This window comes from Aphelocoma coerulescens, chromosome 14, assembly GCF_041296385.1.
Source record: "Aphelocoma coerulescens isolate FSJ_1873_10779 chromosome 14, UR_Acoe_1.0, whole genome shotgun sequence".
Taxonomy (NCBI): domain Eukaryota; kingdom Metazoa; phylum Chordata; class Aves; order Passeriformes; family Corvidae; genus Aphelocoma; species Aphelocoma coerulescens.
The window spans coordinates 623968-638606 of record NC_091028.1 but is presented as its reverse complement, the minus strand read 5'-3'; the positions used below and the strand labels follow the sequence as shown (position 1 = coordinate 638606).

At 43.5% G+C, this 14639-nt stretch overlaps 1 protein-coding gene across 13 annotated transcripts in view; it reads left to right on the top strand.

Moving 5' to 3' along the window:
• The window catches only part of MAPK8IP3 (mitogen-activated protein kinase 8 interacting protein 3), a 73314-nt gene that overhangs the window by 30676 nt on the left and 27999 nt on the right, over window positions 1–14639 (top strand). For 9 of the 13 annotated variants that reach the window (XM_069030091.1, XM_069030100.1, XM_069030094.1 and 6 more), the window contains exons 7-10: window positions 3716–3965; window positions 6601–6703; window positions 9866–9984; window positions 14276–14287. In XM_069030091.1, the coding sequence (XP_068886192.1) occupies window positions 3716–3965; window positions 6601–6703; window positions 9866–9984; window positions 14276–14287 (484 nt within the window). Of the gene's footprint in view, window positions 1–1267; window positions 1342–3715; window positions 3966–6600; window positions 6704–9865; window positions 9985–14275; window positions 14288–14639 lie in introns of those variants that run through there. The other 4 variants (XM_069030101.1, XM_069030098.1, XM_069030092.1 and 1 more) reach the window with 2 other exon arrangements.

Here is a 14639-nt window from a genome sequence, read left to right as displayed (position 1 = left end):
AGCAACTTGCAGAATGCCATTCAGGTCCTACAGTCATTTCTGGAAAGCTCTGCCTGGAATTAGGGAATAGCAGTGCCACAGTACAATAACATAATGGATGGTGGAAATGAGGACAGAGCAGGAATGTGTTTCTTCATACTAGTTCTGTGCCAGCACAACCAAAATGTGCAGAGCCCAGCCCACCTTCGGAATCAGTTATTCCTCAGGCTGTGCAAGCAGTGCTGCACACCTTACTGTGAATAGACCTTGCAGTGATCAGGCTGGGCAGTGGGCATTCGTTTTTAGAGAAGAGCTGAGTGGGCACTGTGGTTAGATCCATCTTCCACAGCCTTGCTAAGGTCTAATTCCTTAAGTGGTCCCATTGACAACTTGCAAAAGAAGTAACCCAGCATCTGCATTGCAGGGGAATGCAGCAGCAACCCAGATAAATGGGAAGCTTTGGTGTCCAAGTTCAGGTCATAGAGGTTGTTCTGCTTTGGGCAGGGAAGACGCCCTGCACGGGGGTTGGAACTAGGTGATGCTTAAGGTCCTTTCCAACCCAAACCATTCTGTGAGCATTGACTGGATCTCAGTTATTTGGTGGTGGTGGTATCAGGCCAAAAAAATCTGGTTCCAAGAAAGCTTTGTGCAGAAGTAGCAGTGTGCTGCTCCAAATGTATCGTGCTGGGATTCGTGTTGGTGCTTGTTAGACAGACTCGGAGTAGAATGCTTGGATAAAGGCTAGATGGTACAGTGGAGCTAAGTAGCTTGTGCTGTGGAAGACTTCTCTTATATGAGTATGGAGCAAATCAATGAATAGTTACCTTTAGTTGGGATTGACTGATTTGCTAGTTTGGAATGCAGATTTTCCTCCCACAAGCTTCTTGCACACTCTTGTGACTGAAATGCTATCTCTTAAATCCTCTGTGTGACTGGCTTCTCAGTGGCGTGGCTCATGCTCCCCTTGCCTCTTCTTCAGAGCTCTGATACTTTGCTGACATCACTCACACAACTCACCTTCCCAGTACGTACCTGACTATTCTCACTAGTTTTCCTTCTTCATGGGGCCGTACTGTACTTACATTTTAAGTGTCCTTGTTTACTTTTTATTACTATTTTCTGTTTTAGTTGCTGTCATTATTTTATTTTTGCATTCAGTTGTACATTTATTTTATACAGTGTTTTGGAGATGAAAGTCCTTAACATTTTTGTTTTTATGTACTATGCTTTCAGTGTTATAACCATACAATTGTGGCTTCTCATGGTGACATGTGACTGCTATGAATGTTGGGCCTTTACAATGCATTTTGGAGGTCACTACTACACAGTTGATGTTTAGGAGGTTGACAGGTATGGCTGTAGGTAAGTGGTGGCTGTGGAGAGTATTCTTTGGGTGAGCTATGGGTTTTGGAGAAAGCCTCCTGTGCTGGAGAGGAGAGCTGTACTCTTAGTGCAATATTTAGCATTTACAGAGCACTCAGACAATAGAAGGAAGATACCAGCTTCTGGGCTGTGAAGAGCACGCTTGTAGTATTTACATTTGGGAGAAATTTCTCCAATGCAGGCTGGAAGGTTGATAAAGTAGGTTTCTAGGTAAATACAGAACTCAAATCTATAACCAAAGAGCAGTGAAAGACCGGGATAGTTACTTATTCATGTGTTCTGTGTAAGGGGCAGGTTATGTCTATAAACAAGAGGTTACAGGATATCTCTGATACAAATATCACCTTTAGATACTGATGGTCCAGGGCTTTTGAATGACATCTGGTTCATAAGAACAAGGAATGACAAGTGGAGTGGACCCACCTGGATGTCTCTTACACAGCTAAGATGCTCCTGAACTTTGGTTATTCTCATAGACTTACGGTGGGTCCAAGAACATCCCTGAATTCTTTCATCCAACAGCAGTTTTGTTTGGGGAAAGAGGTTTTATGGTTGCATTTCACACTTGATACTCTTGTCCCTTTGTACATCAGAAAGCACAGAAGACAAACTGCAGTTGAGGTAGTCCAAGGCTTACTGGATCCTATTTATTATCAAAAATCCAATTCAATTCTTTTTTTTTCTTTACATATTAGGAAAGTAGCTCCTAAACCAGGAATATGAACTAGAGGTGGGAAGTGTGGTTTTCACATGTAGCAGCCTAAGAGCAAAGTTCTCAACTCGGTCTTGATGCTAAAACCAGCATATGCGCAGGGAGATGGTTTGGATATTCTTGTGGGAATGTGGATACTGTTTAGACTGACAATGCAGAAAATAAACAAAACATGGATTGCATTTAATGGTAATGCCATTTAAAAAACCCTGAGTTTCCAATATGAATGCGCAGATGCAGTGTAAACCCTTTGATTTCTACGGTGCAATGTGCAGCAGGGCATTCTAAATAAGCATACAGAGGCCAGTCTAATTAAAGGAAGATTCCAGATTTAACAAAAATATGGCTGCAAAGGGTTAAGTCACCATTTTTTTCAGTCTTCTCATTCATCCCATATTGGATTTTTCTGTCATGTTGTGAAGCTGTTATTAGAATGAGACTTCCAGATGAGCGAAGTGAAACAGCGTCACAGCTCCAAGGTTGGGGAGCTCAGGGCAGCCTCTGAGCAGAACCAGGATCTCTCTAGTACTTCCACAGGAGGTGAGAGGCCAGTGGTGAAGATGAAAGCTGGGTCTGGATGTGCAGATGCTGAATGCCACTGCACCCAATTGCAACTCACTGTCACATATAACTCTCAGCATTAATTATGTCACCTCCCTGCAGGCGGTTATTAGAGTGGGCTGCCCTTAAGACTGGGGAAATCTCATTTGCGTCTGGGAGAGGTCGCAGTGCTGGTCAGGGCATTCCTTGTCTGACTGAAGCAGTGCTGCTTTAATTGACAAACACAGGTCACAGTGTAAAACCCTGCAAAGCCTTGAGGACTCCCTGCTCCTCAAGAGGTGATGGTACAAGAAGTGGGGCTGTAATGTCTGTTAAAACCAAGAGCCATTTTGCACATTCCACACTGGGAATCCATATCCTGTGTTCATTTCTCACCTTTCTGAATTCTTGAGTATTGTCATCCTGCCATTTGGAAGTGGGAGACCACATCTGCTGTGTTCTCAAGCTGGACCCATACCTGCCTAGCTCTGCATAAGGTGGTTTGGGGACACAGGTCTCCTGTGCCAGACAAGCCAGACCATCCCAGACAAGTGTCTACTTAGCTTCTGCAGTTTAGTGGCAAAACCAGTTTGCTGTTTTCTCATGCAGGTGTGTTGGTGGCTTACAGTAATGACATCAGCCAAGACTTCTAAGAGGCCACTTCAGATCCTTCCCAAGCGATATCCATGTTGCCTTCCAGCCTTGGGAAACACTGGCCTGGCTTGCCACAAGTGCCAAAGCCCTTCAGCTTTCACTGTAGTCAATGTGAGCTACAGGTGCTTTTCACCTGTGATAAGGCCACCTTTCTTGAGATCACATACCAGTGTGATTTGTGAAGACCAGTATTCAGTAGTGAAGGAGGAAGGTTATCAGCCCTTTCACAGGTGGGATTTGCTTGCTGAGTTCAGCACGAGAACTCGCTGCTTCGCTGTGGTGGTAATGCCCCGTGTCACAGCAAACGCTGGGACATGTAACTGGTACAGTGAGCAAGAACCATACTCATAATGCTTTAAGGCATCCATACACCAGCAAATGGGACATTAACTGAAATGTATAATTGTGCTTTTCCCTTTCTGTTCTGTCACCCTGGAATTGCCACAGTGCCCCCAAGACGAAATGTCTGAATCTGGGCAGTCCTCAGCAGCTGCCACACCGAGCACCACAGGAACCAAGTCCAATACTCCCACATCATCCGTGCCCTCTGCCGCTGTCACCCCTCTAAACGAGAGCATCCAGCCCATCAGCGAGTACACCAATGGCACCACCAAGAGTAATAAGAGGGCACGAGAAAAGAGGAACAGCCGGAACATGGAAGTCCAGGTCACACAGGAGATGAGGAATGTCAGTATAGGTATGGCAACTGGAGCTCAGGTACTTGGTCACTAACATAGTCAACTTCCCAGTGCTGGTGTCTCTGTGTTACAGGGAGAGGCTGGGAGCCTGCACTGTAAGTATGGAATCTGAGGAAGCCTGACTTGGAAAGGTACATGAATGAGACAGGGTTAATTGGATGCTAGCAGTTTTTTGGGTAGCAAATTTTTGAGAACATCAGTTATATGAGTAATTTCACAAATTCACAGGATGAGAACAGGTTACTGAGTTCAGTGTCCTGCAGTAGCATGCATTCATGTCATGGAACCTCTTTCACGAGCACTCAAGTCCCATGTTAGGCTGAGCTTTTGGGAAGCTGTGTCTGGACCTCATCAATATGACAGTTAAAAGCTTATATTTCATTTTCTCTCTAGATTTATTTGTAAGTGTTTTATATCCAGTTGTTAAAATGGCAAATTCGTGAGTGAGATGAAATAATTATTTTCCCTCTGTGCACTTATCCCACACTGTGATATGCTTAAAAAAACCAATTGTATCCAGCTGTTTTTCTCAGCTAAATTAGCTAATTTCTTTTAGCCTTTTTCTCACATAAGAACACTCCCAAATCTTTGGAAGTTACAGTTGTTTTCTCTCTGTTTTCCAGAGTCCTTCAGTAATTTGAATTCATGATTTCTTGTCAGGAAAGCCATCATCTAAGCTTTAGCACCAGGCTGTTTAATAATTAAATGGTGTAATAACATGATAAAAGGCCCTTTAGCTGTGCCCATGTAGTGTCTGAGCAGATCTCACCCTGGATTGTGAGACTTGCAGTGGCCATCAGAAACGAGAAGTGATCTGTTTTACGGGTCATGAGCTTAAAATACAAAAGGACTGTAAGACTTATTAAAGGTCATTAGGATAATCTGCAGGAGCTTAGGGGTAAACATAAGTCTCTGAGGTTGGCATCTGAACCAGCCGATCATCTTTTTACCCAAGTTATTACATGGGAAGCAGAAGTTACTACTAAAGCAGAAATTCCTCTCCTAACATGCACAGGCTGGTTCCTAACAAAGTAAGACTATAAACCAACATGTAACATCTTTTGCTGTAGCACTGAATGAGAACTGCCATGACAGAGTCCCAGTCTGTATTTTCCTGAGGGGGTCCTCAGGGTCACAGATGTCCATCTGTCAGAGACTAGGGTAGTTGTCTGTGGAAGCATATGGGTTCTGCACAGCCTGCGGTTAGATTGTGGTCTGGCTGTGATCCTGGCCAAGGCAAGACCATGTAACGCTTTATCAGGAAAAATAAGCGTGGATGTCAGTAGTTTGAATCCCCTATAAATACCCTGATTTTACAGTTGCTGCTTTACAAGCTCATTTACTATCAACAGATTTCTTGGGTCAAAGTCATACATCCTATATGTGTGCAATTGTGAGGTGGAAGCTTTTTTTTTGCACTTTCTTGGTAGAAATGTGATATAGTGGAATTTGCTCAAAGCAGATAGTTGTGTCTTCCTTATGTGCTTTGCATATTCAACCTTTCTACTGTTTCTCACCCCTAATGCAAAATCGATTCTCCATGCTCAGAAGAAATGCACATACTTGAATTTTAATCATGTATTTTATGCATCTGTAATTAAAATGTCTGTCAGTGATGCATGTACCTTAGACCTAAGCTACCAAAAATGGTACTTAGAGGTATTTGCAGAAAAGCTTCCCAGCTTGGTAAAATAAAGCTGGGGAAGGCTGTGTTTGTGTTAGACCCGCTGGACATGGATGCCTGCTTTGGCAACAGATCCACATCACACTTTGTCTTCCAGCCTGGGTTTGCTGCCAGTGGGTACACAATGCAAGAGTGAAAGAAAGCAACACACCAGTTGTCATGGACTTTGTATATTTGGCTACTGAGATAGGTTGGAAAGGTCAAAAATGTCACATCTAATGTCATTGAGGGATTAATGTAATTCAGAAATGAGGTTGTTAATCCTTCAGGAATTTCCTAGTGTGAACAGACACTGTTCATGTTGCTTGTTCCGAATAGGTGCAAGTCTGAGCTTTTGAAGAGTTTGGTACCCAATAAATGGGACTTGACAAGATGAAGAAATTCCTTATTCTTTAAATACTGGCTTCAGGCTGTAGATTACACAGAAACCGAATTTCATTTATCAGTTATGAAGTCAAGTGTCACTGTAACGGGTATCTACACCAGTGTAGACTTGAGAATTTGTATTGAAAACATGTTTCTATTAAAACTAAATAGTGCCAGTTCCTAACAGTAGTAATTTCTGTGAAGCTGTACAGAAAATCGCTGTGTTGCCTTCAATCTCAGCTAATGCTATATGGGGATGGAAGAGTTTTTTATTGACAGATAAAAAGGGGGTTTTGGAATTTATTTAAATGGATAAAATATTTCTGCTTATCCCATTTTAGTGAGTATTCAGGGCAGTGACTTTGGTGATGCTCTGGAATGGGGGTGGGAGGGGGGATGCTTATGGTGTTCCTGCTCTGGAATTGAGAGGCCACTTTCAGCCACTTTCTGTTCCGATTTTAAGATTTTGAACATGGCACCATGACATTTTCAAACCTCGATATTCAAAGCTATGAAAGTACCTTTAAGAAATGCCATTCTCTGAAAGTCCTGATCCTGTATGTGATATAAACTGTCTTACCTAGGGATGGGCAGCAGTGATGAGTGGTCCGATGTCCAGGACATCATTGATTCTACCCCAGAGCTGGACATGTGTCAGGACCCCCGCCTGGAACGCACGGGTAGCAGGTACTGATTGTGACTTTTCCCTTTGTGTTCTGTCACTTGGCTTCACAAGGAGTGAGGAATGGATGCTCTGGCTCACAGCGAGCTCACAATGCAGCTGTTTGAGACAGTCCATATATTCTGCCTAGTATCAGAGGTCCTGACCTGCTTTGGGTTCTCCAAAAGGGCAGATGCCTGCTGGTGATCTGCAGGAGGATATGTACAGCTGACCCAGGACTAGGCTCGTTTGCCTTGCTGGTCAGGGAGTTTGGAGAAATGATGGAGCAGCAGAAGGTTTAAGACAAGCAAAGAGGACATGGGCTTAAGCTGTCAGGAAGTGGGAAAAGGTGCATTTGTCTAATAAGAGCTCAGTTCTGACCTCCATTTTAAAACTTCAAGATTTTTTCAGTTCTATTTTTTTCAAGTGTTTGAGGAGTAGAGGCAGGGCTGCCTCCCAAGGGAGGACAAGCAGAGGTAACCTCAGCAATCCCAGTCCCACAGGCTCTGAGCAGGGAGGCTCAGATCACTGGTAGTTATCCCTGTCAGCAGCTCCAGACAAGGCAAGAGTGTGAATTCAGTCCCAGTGCTACCCATGAGCAGCAGGAGACAGGACTGAAGACAGGTGCAGCTTAGCAAAGGACTGAAGGCATAGGCCTGAGGTCAAAGGGAGCCCTGGGACCAGTGGGTAGGTGTGGTTCCCAGGTGAGGCTGATCAAAGTAATTGTGAACCATGAGTGCACTGAAGAGTGGCTACAAAGCCTCAACAGAGTTTTCAGAAGAATCATCAGACTTCTACTAAACTACTCTGCTGCTCTAGTCCCTACCCATCCCCCATTTTATGCTAAATAGGAGGCTTCCTAAAGGGTATTAATTTTGGCACCACATTTCTGTGAGGCATGTGTTAGTCTAGACTTAGTAGCTTAGGTACCTTGACTTGTTTTTACTAAAGTTTACTTTTTACCCTTGTCCAGTGGGTAATTTGGCACTATACCAGAAAATAACCCCAAAATCTTACAGGTATGCAGAAGATACAGTACCCTGGCAGAGTGAAGGCAAGATTATCTCATGGTCCCAGTCTGGACTACATTTGCCCACCCTGTTGAGCACCCCCACTGAGAAGGGTACGAGCAGCAATAACATCTGCATTTCTCAGCTGGGAAGGCACACACAGTTAAGCTCCCCTTGGGACATGTAGGATGCCTGGACTATTTTTAGGGTCAGGAGGAATCTAGGGAGTTGAAACTGCCCTGTGTGGGGAAGACAAAAGTGACTGATGAGATCAGATTAAAAATTGGTCAAATCCAAGCATAGGAAGGAAACAGAGAGGATTGATGCACCGGAGCTCTTCAGGCAGGAATCTGCTCCAAGTGGTGAGACTGAGAGCTACGGAGACACAGCCTGACTTGGACTGCTGACAGTGTGTATGCTGCTCTGAAAGCAGAGTGCTTTCATGATGCATACGGCTCTGAAAGCTGGATGCTGGAGGAAAGTTCAGTCTGAATTAGGTCTCCAGGTCAGACAGAGTGCTGGTTTCTCTTGCCATTTGTGCTGACCATCAGACTGCGTGAACTGACTAATTGCGGTGCCATCGCGGCACCATTTGTACTTCCTCATTGCTCTCAGAAGTCTTGGTAGCTGGAATTTTTTTGTAATTGAAAAATCCACTCTTTTTTTCCTCTTCTTTGCAGTGCACTGTAACTGCAATATCAGAGGCAGCTACTACACTCCATTTGTAATCACTGAGATTATTTAAGTTATAATGAAGCCATACAACTTGAGATCATCTCCACTGGTGTTGACCTTTCTGATAGATTGCTGGAGAAATTGTGCAGCTGCTTTTCATGCTGGTTGATGTCACTCATACAAGGCAGGGAACTGCAAAATGTTTATAACCCACATTAAGACAATTTTTTAGAGTAGACAGCTACAATCCCAGAGGTTGCCTCGCCTGTACATCCTGTAACAGCTGTTTGCTGCTTGAGCCATGAGGCTGTCAAGAAATGCGAGAAGATTCTTGATGGTATCAAAGACACTGAGAGATGGAAATGTGCCCTTATCTGATAAGACTAAAAACTATTAACTTTGATTTACCTTCATTTAAATACATCTGGGGACATGAGAAGAAGCATTTTAATACATAGGCTTACCCAAAGGGAAAACGGACCCTTCAGGCTGATTACACTTAGTGGTTGGCCAAGTAAAATGGCCATTGCTGTTTTCAGCATTGAATTTCTTACCTGGTATTACTGCTGTCTGGGGTTTCTATCTAGATTGATAGGAGCATGGGAATCCTTGCAGAATCTGACAGGTCAAAGCTGAGCGCTTCTGCGAGTTGAAATTTTTCTGTGAAATATTCAATAGTCCTTAATTTATAGGACTTCAGAGTAAATCTCTGGGCAAGCTCTGGATGAGCTTTGAGGTTGTGCATGGTAGACGTGTCCTCAGCCCAAGGACATGAAGCTGTTGGAGCAAGTCCAGAGGAGGCCACGGAGGTGCTCCAAGGGCTGGAGGCCCTCTGCTCTGGAGCCAGGCTGGGAGAGCTGGGGGTGTTCACCTGGAGAAGAGAAGGCTCCAGGGAGAGCTCAGAGCCCCTTCCAGGGCCTAAAGGGGCTCCAGGAGAGCTGGAGAGGGACTTGAGTGAGACAAGGGCCTGCAGGGACAGGACAAGGGGGAATGGCTTACCATTGCCACAGGGCAGGGATAGATGGGATATTGGGAAAAAATTCTTCACTATGAGGAAAGGGTACTTCATGAACATGATGTAAGAAACAAGATCCACAAGCTGAAAGAGTTCTCTCTAGGTCATATTTGGAGCCCTGGCACAGGTTACCCAGAGAAGCTGTGGCTGCCCCATCTCTGGAAGTGTCGAAGGCCAGGTTGGATGGGGCTTGGAGCAACCTGGGATAGTGGAAGGTGTCCCTGCCCATGGCAGGGGGTTGAAACAAGATGGTCTTTAAGGTCCCTTCCAACCCAAACCATTCCATGATTCTATGATATGGGGAATAACACATGCTATTTTCTTTACTCGGTGTGTTCCCTCATTCAGCCAATGGTGAACAGATGGAATGTGCTCTCAGGCTTTTGATTGCAACAGTCTGGGATGCTCAGTATTTCAAAGGTAAATGTTTGATCTTAAATGTTGTTAAGTAACAAGATTCCTTCTGTTTTTTTTGCTTCCAACAACAGCCCAACACAGGGGATTGTGAACAAAGCATTTGGCATCAACACTGATTCCCTGTACCATGAACTTTCCACAGCAGGGTCTGAGGTCATTGGAGATGTTGATGAAGGAGCAGATCTGCTAGGTAAAACCTTGTTAGAACCATTCTGTTTTCTCTGGTACAATGATACTATATTAAGCTTCTAGAAACATTTAAATTCTCTTTTTCTTTCAGAACTTGGATGTTTAGCTTTTTTAAGAATGCATGGAAATTGAGATACATGTGACAGAAGCATGTACCTGCAGTACAGTAATGATTACTTAGAAAATAATCTCAGCTATTAGGTAACTTTTATTTGGGTTGTCTTTATGTGCGTAAGTTATTTTTCTACAGGATTCTCCCACACAAATAATTTGAAGACAAAATTTGCTGCTTCTGTTTCTGGCCCAAAATTCCTCCTCCAGTAATTTTATACTCAGAATAAAGAGTTTGTTTGAAATTTGTAAGGAAGTAACTAATTTAGTTAAGTTTTTGATGTTTAAATGATGTGGAATTATGGTCTGTAATGCAGTATTTACTGTTTTACAGTCAGCCTAAGAGATGTATTAATTTACTTTTTAGGCTGGTTTTGAAGGTGTTTGTAATACCTGCAGCCAGGCTGTGTTCTGTGTTCCTGGCTGGGACTCTGCAGCAGTCAGAGAAGCAGCTTTGCCTCAAGGGAGCCCTCTGAGCCCTGTCCGTACCTTTTGTATTGGATTCTTGAGTATCTAGATTTTGATTTTTGACAGAATTTAAGCATATTCTTAATTCCTGCTGTTTTCCTGCATCAGGACAGTACAAGTGGTCTCTGAATACTCAGGTGATACAGGCAGGTGATAGAGTTTATAACAGTGTAGCTCATTTTCCATGTTACTGCTTGCTTTAAGGAGCCTTAGGACACAAGAGGACTCCAGAAACAACGGGTTATGTGTACTTACTGGCAAGAGATCTGATCTGAAAGCGAACGCTTCCTTTCTGGAGACAATCCATATAGAGTAATGCTTATGGATAATCTTAAAAATTTGGTTCTATATATGTGTCCAGAAAAGAATGAGCTGAAGTGTGTCACACAGACTTGCAGCAGCTCACCTTTGCCCAAATCAGGAAGGTACTTGCATCAGCTTTGATATGTCTTGTAGCAGGCAGGGCCCTCAAAAAGCATATGTTTCTGCAGGGGGGATAGATTTTGCCCGATTAACCAAAAACTTAACCTTTAAGGTGTGGACTGAAAACTGGAAAAGGAGTGAATACAGTACTTCTTGTTTGATGAAAGACAAGTATTTGTGAAATTGTACTGTTACAGCCAATAGTGTGACTGGAATTAAGAACAAGAACCAGGCTATCATCAGAATGCTTGCAAATGGCTTTTTGATATGGGTATGTTTGGATTGGGTTTTTTTTTAATCATGCTAGCCCTGCAGCATGCAATAGAGCCCTCATGCCATTGCCTAAAGCATAAAATCGTTTATTGTTTCACCTTCAACTCAACTCAAGATTGCCAGAAGAAAAAAAATCTGCAGAAGACTCCGGATGAACACACAGGCTTTCTCTGCCTGCACTGGGAGCCAATCTGTGCAAATATTTACAAAATTTAAGAATTTAGAAGGAAAAGCAAGATTTCCAGGTTTGAGAATCCCCTGGATGCTGGTAGCCATTTGCAGAAGGGCTGGGGCTCCTGCTTAAAGGGAAGCTTGACAGTAGGAACTACATGTGATAATTAAAGCTGTGGAATGAATTTTGGTTAGCCAGCTCCATACATTATCAGGAGCTCTCTTCCTAGCAGAATCAGAGCACTAAAACCATGGATAATCTTGCTATTGACTGTCTGTTTTATCTTGGTCCTTGGGTGCTTCCTTATCAAGGAGCCTTGGGTTGATTCTGCAGCTCTGTCTGCTAATCACTGTGCCAACTGCTGCTTTTCTTCTCCCCCCAAAATGGCTGGGGTATCAGGTATTATTGGCTTGAAAGAGTTACTATTCTGGAAATTTACTTGCTTGGCGTATGAATGGCTTCAGACAATGTGCTTCCCACTTTCCTGCCTTCTGGAAATCCACTTCCTCTTGGGATTACCCTGTAGCCTGACCCAGTGATCAGCAAGAAATGCAGATTGTTGTTTTCAAAGGGCAGAAACTTTTTGTTGCCCAAATCTTGCATGGTTGTTCACTACAGTATCGGATGAAGTGAAAGGTGCTTCACCTCTTCCTGCTATAAGGCTGCCCAAAGACTTCGGTGTGGTGAGATGTCTGTTGTTTGGTAGTTACCACTTGCAATAAAAATGTACAAAGACTTCGTTGAACAGTTGCCGTGTAAGTGTGGGCCCTGAAGATCACAGTCTAGTTTCTGAAGTCTGCAGCGTGGCTTACAAGGAGGACATTTCTGTGCTGGGACCATTTTCTGGCCTGAGCACAGGAGCAGAAACCTTGCAGGTGATCCCATGGCGGGCCAGCAAAATAGGAAGGCTGGTTCCTTTTCAAACCTGGGAGATGGACTGTGATGAAATCAGGTAGTTCTGTGCCTTTCTTTTGTGATAAACACGGATCTAAGTAATCCTTTGGCTGAGTTCTGGCTACTGACTCTGGCACATAAGAGTGTTTTTAAAATGAACACACACATTGCTGATTCTACAAAGGGAGGAAGCACAGAGAGATCTCAGGGGTCATGTCTCAACAAGAAATGAGACTGGTACTTTTATTTGGCTTTGCCCAATAAAAAGCACAAAAGAAAGTCTGGTAAAGACAGAAGCAAAGAGCTAGATCTTAGGGCTGACAAAAATCTGTCAACACAGTCCCAAGTTTTGCCCTTTTTATTAGGTAGAATGTTCTTTCTTTGTGCTGTACCTTTGACTCTGAAGAGACACAGAGGAAATGGTGCTTTATGAACATGATGTAAGAAACAAGATCCACAAGCTGAAAGAGTTCTCTTTAGGCCATATTTGGAGCTCACTTCTTTCTGTAAATCATATTAATGAATGACTATAAGCTCGCTTAAGTGAAGACTTATTACTTCCTCCAGTCTCCCAAAACTTGGCAATCTGTAAACAATATTCTCTTTTTTTTTGGTCTCAGTTTCTTAAAGAAAGGGAAATCTCATTAAAGAGGACCTTAAAAACAGGACTTACAGAAATTACCCTTGAGCAGTGGCTGGCAGGCAAATCTGATTCTAGAATGGAAAATCCCATTTATTTCTGGTACAAAATTGGAACCCTTCATGTTTTATTATATTAAATAAAAAGTGCAGGTTTCCCCCCACCTCTAATACTGCTTTACATATATGGGTTTGTATAGGAAGTATTCTGGAGAAAATGTGGAGTGAGAACAATTATTTACTAATGGGTATTGAGGACCAAATTCCCTTATTTCTCTTACAGACTTAGGAACACTAGTTGTCTGTTTTCCTGCATATTCACTTGTTAATCACAGGTGATCCTGGGTAGGCTCCTGTTACCCCATCTCCCCTTTTCTCAGCTCCCCCCCTTCTACCAGATCTTCCTTCCTGCTCTTCCCTATCCGAAGTGTTTCCAGACACAAACAATCACTAGCAGTTTGGTTGTGTTTAGTGGACAGGTCCTTTTGCTGAGGGTGATGAGCAGATTGCCCAGAGAAGCTGTGGCTTGCCCTATCCCTGGAAGTGTTCAAGGCTGGGTTGGATGGGGCTTGGAGCAGCTTGGGATAGTGGAAGGTGTCCCTGCCTGTGGCAGGGGGTGGAACTGGATGATCATTCCGACCCAAGCCATTCTGTGATTCAGGTCTAGGATAACCAACCATATTTGCTTTGGAAATTAAACAACAAGGGGTCTGTGGTGAAGACAGAAATGCAGCCTTATTAGCGGTAAGTTTATATACAGTGTTGTGTACAGAAGTTGAAATGGGATTATCAAACTAAGTCCCAGCATTACACTGAACAAAAAAAAAGGTTTTAAGTGCAACCAGTTATTTTTTTCAAGCTGAAGCGTCACTGGAGAGCAGTTATTGTCAGAGGATCCAGCTGTTAAAATCACAAGGGGAAGGGAAGTGAGAGGTAGTGGGAATGAGCTGTTCTGCATTTAGTGGTACAAGACTAAATAAAGACAAAATAAAGGTTTACCCAGTCCAGGAAGATCTGATTGCCTCAGATTCATGTCTGGAAATCTGGGGGTATCTGAGGTGTGTGGTTGCAGTTGTACCACGGGTTACCTTTCCTTGTTTTTTTTTTTTCTGTCCTGTATGTAGAATCATGCCATCAACAGCTATGGCAGGTCCTGTCCTTACTATTTCATGCCTTTTGACATTGAAATGGCTGAATCATTGTTAATTTTTTTTGAACAAAATTTTGATTTTGTTGGTTTCAGTCACTGATTGATCCTTTTTCACTTCCTTTTTCCCTTGTCTCTCTGTGCTTCGCTGGACATGGCGCATAGGGGAGTTCTCAGGTGTGTATCTCCTGCTCAGTTCTCCTTGTTTCTTTTTTTTCTGGTTGAGGTCGGATGATGTGGTATACACGTGTGATACTCCCCTGCTCTTGTCCAAACACGGTTGGCTTTGCAGATTTCTCCCACCTCGCCTTGCTTGGTTGCCTCACACTGGTGGGTCCCTGCAGCAGGAGGTCCTTGCTCTGCTCATGCTCCTGCTGCCTTTCAACGCACTTTCTCTTGCGTGGCTGTGGGCAGGTTTGCTCCACAGTGTCACACTGTCCTGTCACTCAACAGAGAGGTTTTTTTCTGCCAGGAAGGGTACTTGTAGCAGAGGTCGGATGGGCACAAACTGAGTAAGGGTCCCACTGTC